General features: G+C 40.9%; 1 protein-coding gene across 4 annotated transcripts in view; it reads left to right on the forward strand.

Moving 5' to 3' along the window:
• The window catches only part of CSRNP3 (cysteine and serine rich nuclear protein 3), a 111,804-nt gene that overhangs the window by 68,720 nt on the left and 23,836 nt on the right, over positions 1-19,248 (forward strand). For all 4 annotated transcript variants that reach the window (XM_040604427.1, XM_040604426.1, XM_040604425.1 and 1 more), the window contains one exon: positions 8,159-8,329. In XM_040604427.1, the coding sequence (XP_040460361.1) occupies positions 8,159-8,329 (171 nt within the window). The remainder of the gene's footprint in view (positions 1-8,158; positions 8,330-19,248) is intronic.

A 19,248-nucleotide genomic window follows, 5' to 3' on the forward strand; every position in this document is an offset into this window, starting at 1 on the left:
CTTTGGGAATTTGAAATCTTAGTGTAGCTGATCTTTTTGACTGATTTCTTAAGGAAATTAGGCCGAGGCACTTATGACTTCTCTGTGCCTGTTATATGGTTTGAGACATCTATCATCTCTTCCTTGTTTTTTTTAGCCCGTTTCAGCTGAGCTTGAAAGAAAAATAGTAGATCTTCTTCAAGTATTGTGCAAATGGGTGGTAAGGTAGAAAAGAGAGACTGTTAGTTCACACCAGTAAAAAAAAAAAAAAAAAAATTATTGTGACTAAGTCCCCAGTTATCAGAGTAACCACACAGAGAAATGCTTAAACACTGTGACCCAGGGATAGAGCATCAGCGAACCAAACCGCCTACTGTGCCTCAGGTAGTCCATCCAGAAGAAGCAAATCCATAAAGAATCAAGTTCTGTTGGTTTGTCAGAATTTATTTTTTTTGTAAACTTCAAATTAAATTCTACTTGTATTTTCTAGGTGATAACTGAGTAACTTATTTTTACTTGTGCTGTTATTAAAAGAGAAGGTGAATTATCAACACTACTCATATATGTGTCAGTGGCAGGAGGAATCTTATCAGTTGTAGTATTGTATAAATTCACTATTTTCTGCATGTAGTAATTTGTTGTGCATGTTATGGGTTTGTTTGGTTTTTTTTTGGTGAATTTCCCACATCAATGTTTATTGTTGAAATAATGATATTGCTAAAAATCTCCAGGGTTTTTTAGATAAACATACTGGTTTTCTTGGTTGAATAGTTACACCATCTATGGTGAAAACTCAAAAAGCAAATAGAAACAAATGCTAATTTGTCATCTTTAAGGTTTAAATGCCGTTTTTTGTGGGCCTGAATGTCTACTTAGGACTGTCTTGGGTGTGCATAAACCTGCAGGTTGTAACATTACAGGTTGGTTGTACATTGTGCTTGATTTAGATAGAAAGCTTGAATTATTACAGCCATAAAGCTATTTTTGAAGATAGTAGTTTCAAAACATCACAGCCTTCCAGTAGATATTAATAATTTATATTTTCCAGTACGAATAGTTTTATTGACTCTGTTCTCCGGGGAGAAAGATGCACTTAAACATCTTTTTACTAACTTTGGCTTCACTTGAGGCCAAGCCTTGAATGAAGTCATGATTCTATGCTCATGGCATGGAGCTGGATTTATTTCATTGGTGGCAATTGAATGTTGGCTCCTGCTGACCAAAATTCTTTTTGTTAATATGGGCCTGTTTCATATACTCTTCCTCAAATATTTCTGCTGAAGAAAATAGTAGGGTTTTTGGTATTTTTGAGCAGCTGTTTAGTTTCTACCATTTTCTTTCAGCTTCCCAGCAGAAAAAGCCACAGAGCAACCTCTTCAAGTTGTGTTTTGGGCTACTAGAGATGCCAGTCTATCGCTAAATTGCTGCTAATAGCCGTGCCAGATATTTATCTGGTGCCTTAAAAATGCTCACAGCCCTGTGAAGTTATTGGAGAACTGGCTTAATGATGTTCTTTCTAATTTTACTATTTATTAGAAAGATGAAACCAAGTTTTTTGTGCTTTTGGTGTTTAAAAAAAGAAAAAGGAAAAAATAAAAAGCTCATCAACCCAAAATCTTTTGATTGGTTGCTTGTCAGCTGCAACCAAAAAACAAGCTGCAAAGAACCAAGCTCATAGCATAAGTTTTAAATGACTTGTTATTGAAGTTGGATGACTATTGTGGTATCAGGGGCTCCACACCAGTTTCTGTGTTCTCCCTCGCTGCAAACCTGGAGGCTCCTGGAGATCCCAGATCTGTGTCAGTGCTTGCACAGGAGAAGGTATTCCTGCAGCTGTGCCTTTTCTTGGATGGATGTGACAAGACAAAGGCATCGGGTTGGACAAAATCATCTGCCAAGCTGGAATTTGAACACTGAATTAAGGAAAGTTGAAACAGTCTCCATTAGGGAACGTGCTGAGCATGCCTATTGTATAACGCTGCAGCGATACTAAAACACAAATGGCTGCTGGCTGCGCACAGGCAGTTCTTGAATATCTCAGGATTTGGTGCATAATAAGCTAAGACAATTTTTCATGCTACCAATGTGATGAATTCTTAATAATATTTGTTAAGGCATATTAAACATCTACATTAAATGTGTGTACATAATTAAATTTTATCAGTGTATGACAAAAGAAAACCTATGTCAGAAGAGCAACATTTGCAGAGCTAAGCAATGAGTAATTGGCAAACACCATAAATTTTGCCATCATGTGACCCTTTACTGTGTATTTATTTTGCTATCCAAAGCAATGTATATTCATACTTCAGAAACGCCTGTTGAAGCTAGGAATATATTTCACAAGTGTACTGCAAATGGTCTTAACTGTATTAGGGCAGCATTCTGCTTCACAAATTAGATCTACTGGGAAGCTGGGTATATTAGTACAACTGATCTGCTTCTGCTGATTGTGCTGGCTTGTTCAAAGTGAGCAGAGCTAATGCAAATCCTCAGCGGTATGTTCAGATATGTAACATAGATGAATACCTGCTGCATGGTAATGTTCAGCTTTGAGGACTCCTGTATTTTTTTATGTCTGCTTTGTTTACTTTCTTTGTATCTGGCCTCCAGTGATCGTGACAGTGCATGGCTTTGCTGCTTCATTTATATTTCTCTTAAACAGTGAAGGAAATTTGAAACTCAGCATTTTCAGCTCAGAGTCCAACTTCTGTAGGAAAGGACTTTTTTTATAACCTTTTGCTTTGATCCCCTCTGATCTTTTTTCCTCTCTCCAGTTATACCTCTTCCACTGTGCTGTTATTCAGTCAGTATTGTCATTCTCAAACTGAGTAATTTAGGTAAAATTTCATGTGTTTAGGCACAACTTTGACATTTGAGAGACGTCTCCCCTAAAAATGTCAAGTGTTTTCCTTAAAGTTCGTGGGAGTGAGACTGATTTTCAACCACTGTAATTGCAAGATTTTTTTTAATCATCATTTTTTTTAACACAGATAAAACAGTTTATCTCTTTTCACTTTGAAAATATTTTTGCCAAGTTTAAACATAAATGAAGGTATGTATGAAATTTTCAAAGGAGATGAGAGAAAATGAGCAAAAAGTGAGAGAATAAGAGTGTTCCCCTTTCCAGAAGAATGTATTTAGAGGTCAGTGTAGCCAGCATAATTGATTCCTGCCAGAGGCAGTATAAATTTATATATTTACCCTTGACTTGACTTTTAGCCTATATTTATTTAGCCATTTAAATTGGTGTAGCCGTTTCTTTTGTCCATCCCTTTGGCAATCTCGTTGTTGACACTTTCACTTTGCTTTCTCTGCATTTGAAGTCATAATGGCTGGAAATATTTTTGAAAGAAAGTGTGTGGTCTTACAACCGAATACCGTGTCACTGTAATTCCAAGTGTTAATGCTTTCTCAGTTGAAGCAAGCATTGTGTAGTACGAGGTTTATTTCCTCATAGGGAAGTTCTGACTAAATATTTAAATTGTAATTTTGACATTACGTTAGCTATGATATGCAAACTCAATGTTTTAAAGATGTAATTAAGGGTGTTAAGGGAGCTGAGTTGGTTTTAAGGTGGCCAGAACATAAACTAAAGGAATCCGATTGCCTTTTATTGAAGGGGAGAGGGATTAATGTTCAGAAAAAGAATTTTGAAAGTGAACAGGCCAAGCTGTGATTCCCCTGGAGATCCTATTATTTAATACATCTGCTTTGTTTTTCAAACATTTCCTTTTAAAGTGCTTTAGAATTGATCAGAATCCCATTGTGTTTGAAGGCAAGGCAAAATTACAGTGCCAGCAGAGCTCATTTACTGATGCTGAGGCCCAGTGACATGCTGCAGGGAGGAGCGTGTTTCCTAGCAGTGTCGGCACGGCTGTACAATACCCTGTCCTTGCAGTGACTCTGAACAGAAACACTTCTTGTAGCGAGGGTGGGCTGTGCTCGTTTCGGGAGTAGTCCCCAAGTCACGTCTCCTTAATGAAATAAGAAGCAAGGGAATTAGAGGTTAGATGTTTTAATCCCCAGCGTCCGTGTGGTTACCCTTCAGCATAGAACCACCGCTCGGCTCTTTGCTGCAGGAGCTCCCTGCGCTCCACAGCCACGGTCCGGTGCCCATCCCTGAAGGCAGGCACGTAAACCTTCCTTTCAAGAACAGAGCATAGGTCACTCTTAAAACATCTGTCTTGTAAAGGTCTGCTGCTGAATGGGTTTCCTGTTAACGGATGCAGTAGTTTAACAGCTAAGGAACCCACCGCGATTCTGGGGAGCTGAGGCTGTTGTTCGGTAGGTAATTGCTGCCGCCAAGCTATAGCTTAGTGCGAGCACCCGAGTCATTTGCCTAGGTGGAGACCATTCCACTGCATAGAGAATAACGCCAAGATTCACAACGCGGAGCGGGTGTGTGCAGGTAGCGTGCCAGGTGCTGTGCTGTATTTATCAGCCTTCAGGTACATAAACAGTCCCTCATGCGTTTGGGCCTGGCCCAGCCTTTCTGCCCCTGTTCCTTCTCAACATGCTCTGCGCTCATACTCCCTTTCCCTTTGTTCTTGGACACCTTGCTTGGAAGAACACCAAGTTGCAGGCTCCCAGGGAGACCTGGACTTGAAGTTATTCAGGCATCTCATACCTCTAACTTCTGGGTGTATGCAGAAGTGGCCTTTGTACTAGGGGAACTTCAAAGTGAGAAAGCAAGACCCTGAAAAAGCTCACGTGCCTTTGAAGAAGACAGTTCGGTGACAGATGGGGAGAGCCTTCAAGGAAAGGGGTTTTGATCTGAGGACCAGTCAAAGGCATTGGAGGCATTTAATAAGATACTGGTTTCTTGGTTGAAAGCAGCTGTTTCTCATTCAACAAGCAGTAATCAGCCATGTCCCCTTGCAGGGGCTGGGCTGAGCAGGTGTCACTGCGAGGTGGTGATGTGCACCTGCCGAGACTGCACATCACTCCTGCTTTTGCTTCTGGCCCTAGGCGATCCGGCAGCGGTTCCCAGAGCAGTCTCAGGGCAGCTGTATTGGGGACCAGTGCTCCCTGTATGTTACTCTCAAGAGCTGGATACCTTCTGACGGGAATCCATGTCATGTTCTGGGAATCGTTAACTCAGAATTGGGAAGAATCTGTTTGAATAGTAACCGAGTGCACAAGTGTGTTGAGACCTGCACAGTTTTTTGCTCACTTTCTCGTCCTTGTTCTCACTGATCAACACTTCAGTTACCACATTAAAAGTGGAATAGCGTCAGCAAGAGGCTCTGCTGCTCTGAGGAGTTCCCCAGAGGTGGCTCGTAGGGGTTGCACAGCGGTGAGCAGAGCGTCGGCAGTAACATGGCGGGTGCTTTCGGAAGCTGCAGCAGTTAAGCAGACTCCTCAGTTCTGGGATGAGTAGCTTGGTGCCACAGTTCCATTTGCACCTCTGTCACCATTCTCCCCCTGCACACCTCCACAAGTATAAAGGCATTTCCTAATTCCGTACAGGATCAGCAGATGCCCTGCACCTCCCTTGGAATATAATCGCTGTTGGCGACTGAAATGGGAACATCACTGTAAAACAGCAAGACCTCAGTGACTTCTCTTCAGCTATTTCACTTTGTGGGGAGTACTTTTATGTGTGGAGTTCTATCCCGTTCACCAGGCTGCTAGACACCAGAGCATTTCTGCTGCTGTTCGCTGTCCAAAATACCGTAAAGACAAACGGCTGTGATTTTGAAGTGTCTGTGGCTGTAGTTTTGGGAGATGTGTTTTGTTGTGGGTTTGCCCCCCAGCAAACTAATAATGAAACTTGTTGCCTCAGGAGAGCAAGTCAGATGAATTTAGAAGAGACTGTGCACTGTCATATAGCAACATTTCAGCCTTGTGCTTAGGGGAAATTGACTGCAAGGATGAGGAAGCATAGCCATGTATCTGCAGTAGTTGTGGCTGGATTTCTCATCCCATTGCCTTCCACTGAGGCGTTAAATCGTGACTACTGCTGGAAACAGGATATTAAACTTGGTGCAATCATGTATGTGCTTCTCAGAGCTTTTGCTTTCTAAGAGGTGAATGAATTCCCTTATTGTAAAACTTCTGTTCTAGTCCTTGTAATTAAATAATACCATAGAAATGTTGTATAATGTATCCATAATTTCTAGTTTTGACTTCCAAAGGCAAGTTTAAACTTGCCCATGACTCCCTCCTGCTGTGCTTAGGAGCTGGCAGACAATGTAAGATGCTTTGTCAGCAAAGCAAACCAAGTAATTAGAACTAAATTTCTGTTGTGCTGGGATGAAACCATGAATTCTTTGCCACCTCAGTCCTGGGATTTCCTGTAGAGAGACTTCAGTGTTTTCTGAATTATAATTTTAAATTAGTCCTATGGACTCTGTAACCTGGTGAGCCTATCAGGTTTTTAATTGCTGCGTTTTTTTCTCTCAGCTTCATATACCTACCCTTATACTGTTCAAGCTTCATATAAAGCCAAAGTTGGTTGCAAACCTCTTCACACTGTTGCTTTGTTTTTTTCCAGGAGGGAAACTGGTGTTGGAGCTTGAAGGGAGCTGTAGGACGCATAGGAGACATTGAAACGACTTGGTACTAGACCAGGTGTGAGCAAAGATACCAGAGGATCTGCTGAAGTGCTGTGCTTACAGGGTCAGAACATAGCAGCTACATCACTGAGACTACCTCTGTATTAATTCAAGAGATAAAAAAAGATGCAGGCTAAGGACAGTGTTCTCTGGCTTGTGCTGCCAAGTGGCAGGGTATGGTTCTTGTCCACAGTGGCTAAGCTGTCAGCCCTCTGCAGAACCCCAGTGCCGTCATCCTGGCTGCCTGCTAGGAATGGTTCTGGCACCTGCTTCATCTTGTGTTATCAAGGAGAGTGCCAGGTGGCCTGGGCCAAAACTCTGAAATGTGCTAATTGTTAAACAGTATGGCCAGTGCTGGAGTCTCTGCCTTAACCTTGTCATCCTTACTAGTAGCCATTTAGCCTAGCATATGTTAGCTTCCTGACAGATTTATGGTTTTTTAAAACATATAACCATAGAAATGCTGGTTGGAAGGAGTCTCTGGAGGTTATCTAGTGCAGCTTCCTAGATGGAGCAGAATGCAGCAGGCTCAGAATTAATGAGTCCTAAAGGTAGCTGCAGGGATTTAAGAAGTTCTGTTTCAGCGAGGAATGTACATTTCTTTTCCTTTCTTTTTTTTCTGGAGTTCAGCGGGATTTGGCAGAAGCCTGTGGTAAGTCTGTAGTGCTAGGCTGTGTGTCCTCCTGGGCAAGTCCAGCACGTCATCAATACTGGACAGACTTTTCGCCTGGGTAGGTATCAGTGCTGCTGGCCTGTGCCGTGCTGCGGGTGGCATGGTGGTAGCTGCGTGTCCTCTGAGCAAGATCCAGTTGTTCTTGAACTCTCCCCAGTTATTTAAGGGGATTTCTCTTTGATTATGTGCGGTTCATGTTACATTTCTACCTCTGCTGCTAAATTTCTGCTTGAATACTTTGCTTTATAATCTGCTCAACTTCAGGAATATATTAGGCATCCCATTTCTTAACGTGGGAAGGAGGGAGTTTGAGAGGCAACTGGGTCTCTGAACGGGGTGGGGAATTTCTGAATTCCAGGCATTTATTGAGCGCTAAAACATATATGGTCTTTGTGGCTTCATTGTCTCTTTATCTGTCTGTAGTACTGGAATTGTCAGATGGGTGTCTTACAGGGGTGATGTGAACACTGAATAGATGTCATGTATTTGGCAATGGGAACTGTAGCGTTCTTGATGATTTCTTCTTACTTAATTTCATCCCTGATTGTGAGCATTCCTTCTTGCTGTGGCAGCCAAGGAAGGGACCAAATGCGGGCGTTTCAAAAGTCCCTTTTTTTCCTTGTTTGAAGCTTCACAACATAACCTAGCAATCAGGGATGCCTTTGACATCAAAATGGGAAAAATACTCCCTGAAAGCAATCTGTTACACATTGTTTTAGTGAAATAGCCATCTCCATACATGTTAAATTAGACTTGCCACGGGTTTTTCCTTTCCTGTGGCTTCACTGTCTCCTAATTAATTATATCTCATTTCATACTAAATGTTTAGTGAAGACTGGAAGTGGCAACTTAATGGTACTTCTAAGTAAAAACGCCTTTGGAGGTTATGACTGCGTATTCTACAGTTGGATGTTTCAGTGCCTCATTGCCTCTGTTCCTGTTGCAGGTGCATGTGACAGCATTGCAGCGATGAGTGGAATTTTAAAGAGGAAGTTTGAAGAAGTTGATGGCTCCTCACCTTGCTCCTCCGTGCGGGAATCAGATGATGACATTTCTAGCAGTGAAAGTGCTGACAGTGGTGATAGTGTCAATCCATCCACTTCTAATCATTTTACCCGTAAGTACTAAAGTTGTGTATCTGAAGAATTCTTTCCGTTCCTCAAAATAAAATAAAATTTATGGTTAGATAAACATGATGATTTTAAATTGAACAGATGATAAAATGGACTCTCTGTGGTGTTCAGTTTGGGACTTGCTGAAAATGACCTAGCAAACTTGCACTCTTTTGCCTTCTTGTGAACTATATAAGACTATTTGTCATTTTAAAAATTTGATTTCACTTGGAAGACCCTACCTGTCCTGCTGTGTGAATTATGTAGCTGTTTGTAGTTAACACTGGGAGTTGTGCTTAGGGTATTTCAAACAGGTTCTGCAGGGAAGGTGCTTTAGGTGAGTGTGTTTAATTTCCTTAGATAAGTGTAGTGCAACTGTCATCTGTCTGCGGTATTGAGTTGGTGAGAGTTCTTCTCCAATGAAAATAAGCTTTCTTTTATTTGGAATTGTGCAATAATGTGCGTGGGACACATTATTGCAATAGTTTCTATTCTTCATGTAGGGGAGGGTGTCTCTAATACCGGGCAATGGTTTTGCGTACAAATAAGAATTTGGTTTTAAGTAAGCAGAGCTCTGCGTGCAGTGTATATATCTGGGAAGAATGCATTTGCCGTTTGTAGCTTACGGTATTTGTTTTATGTGGTTATACTGTTAAGAGTGAACAGCATGTTTTAAGAAGCAGGGGTTTGCCTCCCTCGGCTCTTGAGTATAGCCCTCACCACTGGAGTTAGTGGCTGTAAGGCTGTTCTCTTAAGACTGTGGGTGAGGCTCCTCGTCACTGCCTGTAAACAACGTGATCTTTATAACTATGTGGTTCAGATTGTGACTAGAAATCATGTTTGTAGCATGTGATATGAATGTTCTTGTAACTGATTCATCTACCTAACGCTGCTGTGCAGTTTGAGCTAGGGTTTGGATGTGCGGATCTGAATCCTCTTTGCTTTAGTATGAAACATTCCTATGCAAAGGGTTACACAGGCATTAATTTTTCAAATGTGTTTACATCCAACAATCTTGATGTGGTATATTATATTTAAGATGTAGTAGTAGTAAGGGAACCAGTTTTATTGAAATGTCACAAAGGGGTAAGTGACCCAGGGAATCTCTTTGGTAGTATTAAGAAATAGCTTGATGACAATATTATCTGCATGCTGATCTTCTAACTTTGCATCTGTTTAAGGACTTAGATGATTATTCAGCCTAGACTGAAAGCAGTCCTTTCACATGAATCAGTCATTGCCACCCACATCAAGACAGCAGTTTTATTGTGCATGTACGGATAGAATGTTTGAGCATTGGAACAGGCTGCCCGGGGAGGTGGTGGAATCACCATCCCTGGAAGTGTTTAAGAAATGTGAAGATGGGGTGCTTAGGGACATGGTTTAGTGGTGGACTTGGATCCAACTGGGTTAACAGGTCTTTTCCAACCTAAATGATTCTGTGATTTCATGGTTCTGTGAATACAAAGGCAGCTCATAATTCAGGGGAGAAACGCGGAAGCTGTAATGCGTGCATGTAACAGTAAGCTTTGATTGTAGTTGGCACAATAAGTAACTTAGATCTGTAAGGGAAACGTACATTTCAGTGTTATCATTAACATATTATGGATACTTGTGGCCAGAGCAATAAACATTTATCTGTGCACATGCTCACGCGCATATATATTACATTTTTTAAAAATACATACATGTGTCAATTGGCAATACAGAAATAAATTACTGCATGTGCATTGATAATACTTTTTAAAAAGTATTGTCTTTAATATAGAAGCAGCAGCCTAAATTCCATGTAATCAACACAGAATAATCCCAGTGTTATATAAGGCTGGTTTGGGAAGGCAAGAATTGAACAGTTGCTTGGTGCTACATTTGAATAGGCAAATCTCAAGGTCCTCTAGTCTCCAGAAGTCTATTCCTTGTTTCTGTACCACTGGAACATGGCATCTTTCAGTGTCACTGTAGTTCAGCATACTTGCAGGAGCTTGATAAACGTGGTAATTTTTTGTTGGTAAGAAAATAGAGGATCCTGATGCTCAGATGAAGTATAGAATGGAAAGGTGGTTTTATCCCTACCTAATTATTTGCATCTTGCATCCAGACTCTCTTCCAGTATGCATCATTATTTTGTAACTATACCAAGGACACTCCATGTTGCATCTGGTGGGGAAGTCAGATTTTGTTAATTTATTGTTAAAATGCTGCAAGTGAGATTTTGTGCCGCCTTTTTCTTTCTTAGTGTTGAAGCACATCAGTTACTTACATGTTTACATGATCAAATGCACCAATTGAGCAGTGTTAGAAAATCACTTAGCTAGCCTCAGGCACACCTGCTGTATCTAAGAGCAACTCTCCCTGAAAAGGTGATGATGTGTGATAGTAAAAGTTAATACGTGTTTGCAATAAAAATTAATCATGCTTATATTTAATATAAAAGGAGTAAAGATACTTGACAAATACTGAAAGATGTTTTTAGCTTGATAAATGACTACCTCAGCAAAAAAGCAGGGGGTTTTTTTGTTGAGGTTGGATTTGTATTTCTTCATAGATTTTACTAAGTTTTCATGTGCATTGATTCTGGAAGGAATGTTTTAATTGGACAACTAGTACATTTTTTATACACGCAGGATTTGTTTTCATTTTGGTATCAGTTGGTTGACATCAGTTGTGTATGATGTTGGATGCTTTTCAAGGCAGGAGCACTTTTCTTTGCACATACTTAGATACTCTTATTTTTTTAACTTGCAGATCTTTTAAAGCATATTATTTGGAAAAGCATATTTTGAGTTCTAGGAGGTGATAAAATATGAACTGATCCTGGTGAAGTACTTAGCCATGTCTTGTCAAAGCAGAATATCTGGAAATTGTCAGTGTTCATATTCCATGAATACAGGTGTCTTAACAGAGCTACTGAGTGATGCTTGCTTGAAAACTACCTGCAGATGTGTTGTACAGTAACAAAACTGTTAACAGTATACACTGAAAGGTGTTTTGTTCATTCTTTAAACACATTCATCTCCCATCATAAAAGAGCTTTCCTACATTGAATATTTGAATCCGTACTTTTAAGGGCATATGGGAAGGAAGAGTCCTATGAGACTTTTTCAGTAAACACACTGAGAAGAGCCACTGCAGAAGAAAGGCTAGCTAGATTCCTTGCCTCCGTTACATGCTTGAGCACCTCCCTGATGGAAGTTATCTTCCTAAGCCATTTCCTGACACTTTTTACCATTTTCTTTTCCCTTTTGTGAGATGCTGTCACATCCTGCATACTGTCTTGCTTCCAGCCTGTTTTCATATAAGTAAACCTGAAGCTGAGCATAAACTGTCATTTTAGTGACTGGAAATGTAGGAGTTGTGGGTGACCTGTAGTCAACACCAAGATCTGTATGTTAATTCTTTAACTGAGCTTTTTAAAAAAACCTAACGTGGCCCTCTAAAGTCTTATTTTCCTTTCTAATTGATCTGACAAAGAGATAAGTTTTCAATCACTTGTAGCTACAACTTTCAGCGCTTCAGCAAGCGGGTAGTTTGTGTATAAATCTATCTAGAATAGCTGATGCATCTCAGTATTTACACAACCCTTGAAACAACGTGTACTGGGTGAGATAAACAAGAACCTTTCAGCTATCCTGCTCCATTAGCCTTAAGGTCAGTGTAACCTGCCAGCTAAATGAGGCACACAGCTGCTGTGGATCATTCGGGTGAGGCAGAACTACCAGAAGATAGCTTTGATCCCAACAATAAACCCTGTCGTGTGATGGCAGAAAATACATGACTGAGACATCCCTAAGTGCTATCCATTGTGACTACCACACGGGGGTGAGTGCAGTTTCTGTAACAATGCATCCATGTAAGCGTCTTTTTCTGAGTCAGGAAATGAAATCACAGTCCATAAAGCACAGGTAACTTTTACCAGGTTCGTAACCAAAAAATAAATAAATGCAGTATTTTCTTGGTCAGGTATGTATGTATATACATCTGCACGTTTTTAATTATCTTATCAAATAGTGATGGAGAGCCTTCATTACCACTGGCAAGTGTAATCCCTACTGTCTTTTTATGTACTTTTCTCAGTTTGTTGAGGCCATTTCAGTTGGTTCAGCAGGTTGTTCATTAGTCATAACACAGATTTACCTTTGTGGACGCCAAAGCATGGTACTAACCAGTCCATGTACCTGTCCCATTTCACAGCTCCTTTTCCATACCAGAAAGAGGGATGTTCATCTTCAAGTAGCAGTCCAAGTGTGCATATACAATATTAGTTAGGACTAAGAGTATTTGCTTTCTTTTTCCTTAGGGGTACACGGAATACAGGGCGGGAGCGTGCCCAATGCCATTTTAGCTCCTTTAAATTGCCCTGTTGAGCTAGGGCACCCCACTGCTGTGTTTCATCAGCTTCACAGCGAGTTGTCTTTGGAATTGCCATTCAGGATGTCAGTACCATGCCCTGACAGTTCCTGCAGTTGTGTGTGCTGAGGGATGCTGGGTTCCATGCTCCAGCTCAGGTGTGGCGGACTCTTCCTGCGTTGGGGAGGTGCCTGCCCCTGAATGCTTGATCTATTTTGCTGACAAAGAAAAATACCCAAATGTAAGTCGCAGAATGGTGTGCAATTGAAAGACCTGGGAAGACCTCATCAAGTCCTGGTTTTTGCACTTTTGGTGCTGGTAAAAACTCCCCATACCACGTTAATCACAAGTGCATCTCTTAAGAAACATGCTTTTAGGAGCTGCTGCTTTCCTCTGCCATTTCAGCTTCAGTGTAACGGAGCTGAAACTTCCAGAGTATTGCCTTTATTGCAGAGGTTTCTCTTCTGCACCTGCAGAGGCAGATGAAATCTCCAGCACCAACTTGTCTGATAAGATGATCTTCACCAACAGGAGGTGGAACCATTGCACAGACTAGCTGATAGCCATCATCAATTATCTGTATCTTGCTATTAACATTATCGTTGTCATTGGCAAGGTTATCCTGCAGCAAGCTCTAACCATAGGTCTTGTCATTCTGCTAATAATGCTGCCATCTTCTAAGAGTATTGGATGCCCTAAGTTCATTATGAATGTGGCTGGTCAGTAAAGGTTCTGAGAAAAGCCTTTGATGTCTAAATGCTCTTGCCATCTTTTGATTCTACTGTTAAAAATAACAAGGAGTTTGATAACACAGATAGATGCCTGTTGCACTTTGAATAAACCCTTAGAAGTACTGTTTGACTATTCTAAGAGTTGCAAAATACTGAGATTGCCTCAGCTATGTGGCCATGAAGAACTTGTGAGACGTTACCAAATCCTTTGGAATCCTTAGGAAGGTCTGGCTTCTCTTAAATTATCTTTACCTGAAGGTCAGTACCACAAGGCATTACCTGAGCTTTGAACTTGAGCTGTGTGTTTAATTTCTAGTTAATGGTAGAAATCTAAATTAGTTAGATGTAGTGATGCTGTCTTGTTATGGGAAAACACTTAGAAGTTGTAGCTAAATGCAGGCATTCTCTTTTCATGGAGTCTTGCAATTATTTATATTGCCTGCAACCAGGCTTGGGGTTTCCTTTTTAATGATGAATACATTCTTATTGTTTTTTTGTTGATTGACGTTATGAAATGCAAACAGGTTGAGAGAGTCTTGGTTTTAATTTTAAAATCGTTGTGTTTTAACCCTGCCTGGTGACTAAGCACCCTGCAGCTGCTCACTCCACTCCCCTCACAGTGGGATGAAGAGACGATCAGAAGAGTAAAACTGAGAAACTCGTGGGTTGAGATAAAGACACTTTAATAGATAAAGCAAAAGCCACACACATAAGCAAAGCAAACCAAGGAATACATTCCCCACTGCCCATGGGCAGGCAGGTGTTCAGCCTTCCCCAGGGAAGCCGGGCTCCATCACGCCTAATGGTTACTGGGAGGACAAAGGCCATAATGCCAGATGTGCCCCCCTTCCTTCTTCTTCCCCCATTTATATACTGAGCATGACGTCCCATGGTATGGAATATCCCTTTGGCTAGTTGGGGTCAGCCGTCCTGGCTGTGTCCCCTCCCAGTTGCCCATGTCCCTCCAGCCCTCTCGCTGGCGGGGCCTGAGAAACCAAGAATCCCTGACTTGGTACAAACATGACTTAGCAACAGCCAAACCCATCAGTGCGTTATCAACATTGTTCTCGTACACCCAATCCAGAACATGGCACTGCACCAGCTGCTAAGAAGAAAACTAACTCTATCCCCCCAGCTGAAACTGGGAAAAAATAAATCGACTCATCTGGGCAGTAAAATCCAAGAAATGCAGAGAATTCGGTGAAATGTAGTGCAGGGTATGCCATGGCAGGATCTCCCCTGCTGTCTTTCATCTGGAATGATGACTACTGTAGAGGGAGTTTTTTAAAAATATGAAGAGGGGTTAGGAGGCAGGCTCCTGCTGGTTTTTTAGAAAGATTTTGCAACTAATTCCATTTCTATATTTTTGAAAATTTCTCTCCTATAAATTACTGCATTTCATATACTATATAAACAGATGGACAGTTTTTGCTTTATATGATTTTTTGTTGGCTTAGATAACATACAAACAACATTTCTTTTGTTGAAGATAGGTTGAAGGTATCATGACAGATATGCAAAATATGTTTGCAAATCCAAAGTCACGGCTGGCTGAATGGGTAGTTGTGTTTGTATCAAATGGCTATTCACAGAAGTCACCCATAAGGTGGGACAAAGGATTGCCTGTAGTGTCTTAGGATCCTGAGTTCAGCAAATACGATTGCTATTCATGGATGTTGCTGCACGGATCCGTGGTAGCGGCTTTCCTTCTCACACTGTTCGAAGCTGGGGCCAAGGTCAGAAATAATCATCCACGAAACAGCAGCTGGCATTTAGAGTAAATGGTGAGGCAGAGAGCAGTTAACTGTCTCCGCTTCTCCCCACAGGCTGATTATATTTGCAGAATGGAGAAACTAGGCTAGTGTGATGAATGCCACAGAAAAGCGTTCTGGAGATAGAGGGTGCTGAGGAAGTAAACTTAAAGCTTTCACTGAAATTTTAGCAGTACAATTCCAGCTGTTAGCTTGCGACCCAAGAATTTGACATTTCTGTGAGATTTTAGACAAAACTCTGAGAGTGCGGTAAAATGTTTAACTAAAGTACAAATGAAAAACCTCTCCTGTTCATGTCAGATTTGTCTGTGAGCTAGTATTTTTTAAAAACCTTTTCAAATGTGACATAAATCTAGCATTAGGCAGTCATTCCCATCGAGCCCCTCCTGTGAGGTGAATTTAGCTCTGACTTTACCCAAGAGGCAGGTACCAGAAGGATGGAGCGGTGAAATGCTGCTAGGGTAGGTGTTGCTGTTCCACAGCATTGTCCTTGTCCTGTCCAGTTTCCACTGCTCAATTTATGCCTGAGTATGTAGTTCCCTTCAAGACTTTCAGGTTCAAATTTATTTTGGAAAATACCTCCCTGCTCTCAAGCCCACGTTTCCTTAGGAAGGTATATTGTATGTCACAGCATTTCCTCTTAATGTGGATTTTCAGCATGTGGGAAAAGTGTTTCGTCATTAAGAGATTAAAAATTGTAAATCTAGCGTGCAGAGACTCAGAAAAATCTCTATTGGGAGGCAGTGGGGTAGGAGAGGTAGGAAACAGAGGTAGTAGCAAGTTCTGGAATATGACCTTTTCCCAAGTTTTTGTTTTCTCTGAAGATTGCCAAGTGAGCTGGCTTTTGTAAGTGATGTTTTGACCTGGATTACCATGATGAGTTAGGCTTTGCTGTTCTGTGGTGTTAGACGTGATGCAACACTGCGTGGCAAAGCCATGAACAGGCGGAGAATGTTGTTAATGCTTCTTGCCATGGTGGTTTATATGGCACTAAGACTATATGAAAAACAGAGAAATGGGTAGTAGAGTAGAAGAAAAGCAGCATTTCCTCCAGTCTAGGAGAGCTTTAATCCAAAAGGCTGCTTCATACATGTTTTTTTCAGCCTTTTGAAATTTTCATGTGCCTCAAATATTTCTGCGCTGGTGACAACGAATTACTGCGCCCTCATTGATGCAAGAGTGCTAGTAATCTGCCGGGTAGCCATACGGTTCACATTTACTTTAATGTGTCTCTGCTGACATCAGGAGAATAGCTGAGACAGCAGAAGAAAGTGCTTATGTCTTGGAGTTCAGCCAGAACTGAGATCATTTATATTTTGTAATCAAAGAGCTACCAGTTTCTCAGTAAAAAATGTTTGAAAAACATGACGGGCTTAAAATGTCATTGCTATCAGGGTTTTGTAAAGTTAGGAACCAGGCTTTGCATTTCATAGACAAATACAGCCAGAGCAGGATCTCTTCCCAGATGGGGGGATTTGGGTTCTGTTTTGGCCACTAAACACGCAGAAGGAAATGCTCTGTCTTTCACTGGCTTCACACTGCTGTAGCTCCCCTGTCCAGAGGAAAACAAGGATGTGCAAAGGAAAAGCACAGCTGTATAATGCATTGTATGTATGCAAGAGCAATTCAGGAAAACTTTGTTTCAGCCTGCCAGCACATCATTACTGTTCCTTACCCATTTAATCAGTTACAATTTATTCATTTACAAATACAACTTGGATGGTTCTCATTAGGATGCACTGGACTGCTAGTGTCAATATTGATTTTCCCCTTTGCAAAGTTATTTTTATTGGGATTTGGGAGTGGGATGGGCACGTGTTGACATCTGTTATCAACACACAAGAAACATAATATGAATAAATATGATAAAATGTGAATTTTTCAAATGTGGAAAGAGTTGGGGGGGTTGTGCCTTTAATTTTTCACAAATTTACAAATAGATAAATAACAGTCACTCTCAGGGGAGAAAGCAGAAAATACGGCTTGAGGTGGAGAAGGAAAAGGCACCAGAAGCAGCTTCAGGACTGCATACCATCTGTGGGAGGAGGCAGTGGCTCGCAATATTGGGTGCAGGTGGCAGCCACCAGTGTCTTCCCTCTGCGCCTCTCTGGGCTGGGGACTTCCTGGCTTGCTTGGCTCCTGTGGCTGGGAAGGGCTTGCAGATACACAGCTCACCCCCACGTGCAGAGGTCAGTAGGAATCTCTTCTACTTCAAGCTTTCCACTCGGTGCTTTGAAAATACCTTGGTGCGGCACAGGGAAAGGGAAGAAGAGCACACAGTTTCAGAAGTTAGAGAGCTGCTGATACATAGCTTTGAATAAGCTGTCGAAAAGGAACTAGTAATAAAATTCTTCAGTCTCCCAATCATACTTAAAGTGAAAAGTAAATTTTATTTGCAAATCAGAAGGTAAGTGAAAACAATCTTATAATTACGAGCCTGTTGGTAGGAATAAAGAGGTGGTAAGCATTATTTGAAACTAACTTACCACCAGGACTTGGTGGTTTCTTCCATATAACTACAACACTATAGAGACAGTCTCTAACCGTAGTGTTCTAGTTATATTAAAATGTATTACAAAAATATTGACACTTGATTTGTTATAAATCTGTGTATTGCCACGTCTTTCTTCACCCTTGTTTGTTCATACATTCCTCTTGACGTGTTTAAACTTTTCTGCCATGTAAATTGTTTCATTCTCTTTTATTCACTGTTGACGAACAAAGGCCCTTCTTTATTCTCTAACCTCACGTGACTTGAACGGCTCCCATTTTTCTTACCTTCTCTGCTGAGGAGACTTTTTCCAAACCCAGAAAGTATTTCCTCACTTGCTGTGTTTGTTTGGTGACAGAATTCTAGCACAGATAAATACTTTGTACAACATACTTTAGCCAGGATGAATGTGACGGGGAAGTTTTATTGCCCGACTGCTATTCGTAATATTTGCCCTTCTACCATTAATCGACATGGTGATGGAGATTTATGTGATACAGCAGCCTTGGCAAGAAAGAACAGGAGCCATGGAAGCTACTTTACAGAACAGTTTTATTTTTTAAGGCTCTTGTTGTTTTCAGGTTTGCTGTATTATTTTTTTTATATTGATACTTTTTTCAGTTCTGAATTTAAAGGTTTATTTTCACGGTATCTTTGAAAAACGAATTAATGGGGCCTCCTGTTTCATGCAGATATATGGGACATGCTGTGTCTGGAAAAATCCATTTAATGCACTTGAACCGGTACCTATAAGCTTAAAAAAAAATCTGAGGAACACTTAGTCTTTCTGGTAAAACCATCTTGTATGCCATTACTGTTAGCCAATGGATGATAAAAATTTTACTTTTTGTTTTGATAGGTAAAACGTTGCCATTTTAAATTGCAACCATTGTAATAATGATGGTCATACCAGTCACGACTTGGTGTCCCAGTATAGGAGATGGTCCTCAACCATGTGTATAATTTACCACCTATGGGAATAATCATAATGATGTTTGTGTTTATTCTGTTTTTAATCTTTTGACCATTGATCTTCCCATGTCTAGTAAACTACAGGTTGGGTAAGACAGCCTTAGAGCCAAACCTTAATCTGTGTAATTTGGAGAGGTAGCGGTGTGTGGGAGTGGTAACGTGTAGGAAAAGGTTGTCTTGATGTGACAAAACTTGTTTCATGTCAGTGTGCAGCCTTATGAATAAATCACTGAAACCTCAATTTCTTGAATGACCGCTGAACAGTTATCTCTGTTCTGTACTACAGCCAATGCCTGGAAAAGGGCCTTACTGAAATACTGACAACTGAAGGGCTATAACAAAAAGAACTCGCTCGGTAGCATTTAGGCATTGCACCATTCTGCAGGTCTCTGGCTCGCCGTTCAAGTGAAGTTGGGAAACTTTAGGAGATGCCCTGTATGCTCAATAGCCAGAGGAGTGCATAAGCCAGGAATTGTGCAGAAAGGGAAGTGGCAGAAATGCCATACGTAGTCATGAAATAAAGTATAACTGCTGTGGATAAAGAGAATTGTTACAAGAGAGGTTAATAACTGAGAAAAAGATGAATAAATGCATCCTGTGTATCTGTGCAG

The sequence above is a fragment of the Falco naumanni genome, chromosome 8 (assembly GCF_017639655.2).
Source record: "Falco naumanni isolate bFalNau1 chromosome 8, bFalNau1.pat, whole genome shotgun sequence".
Taxonomy (NCBI): Eukaryota; Metazoa; Chordata; class Aves; order Falconiformes; family Falconidae; genus Falco; species Falco naumanni.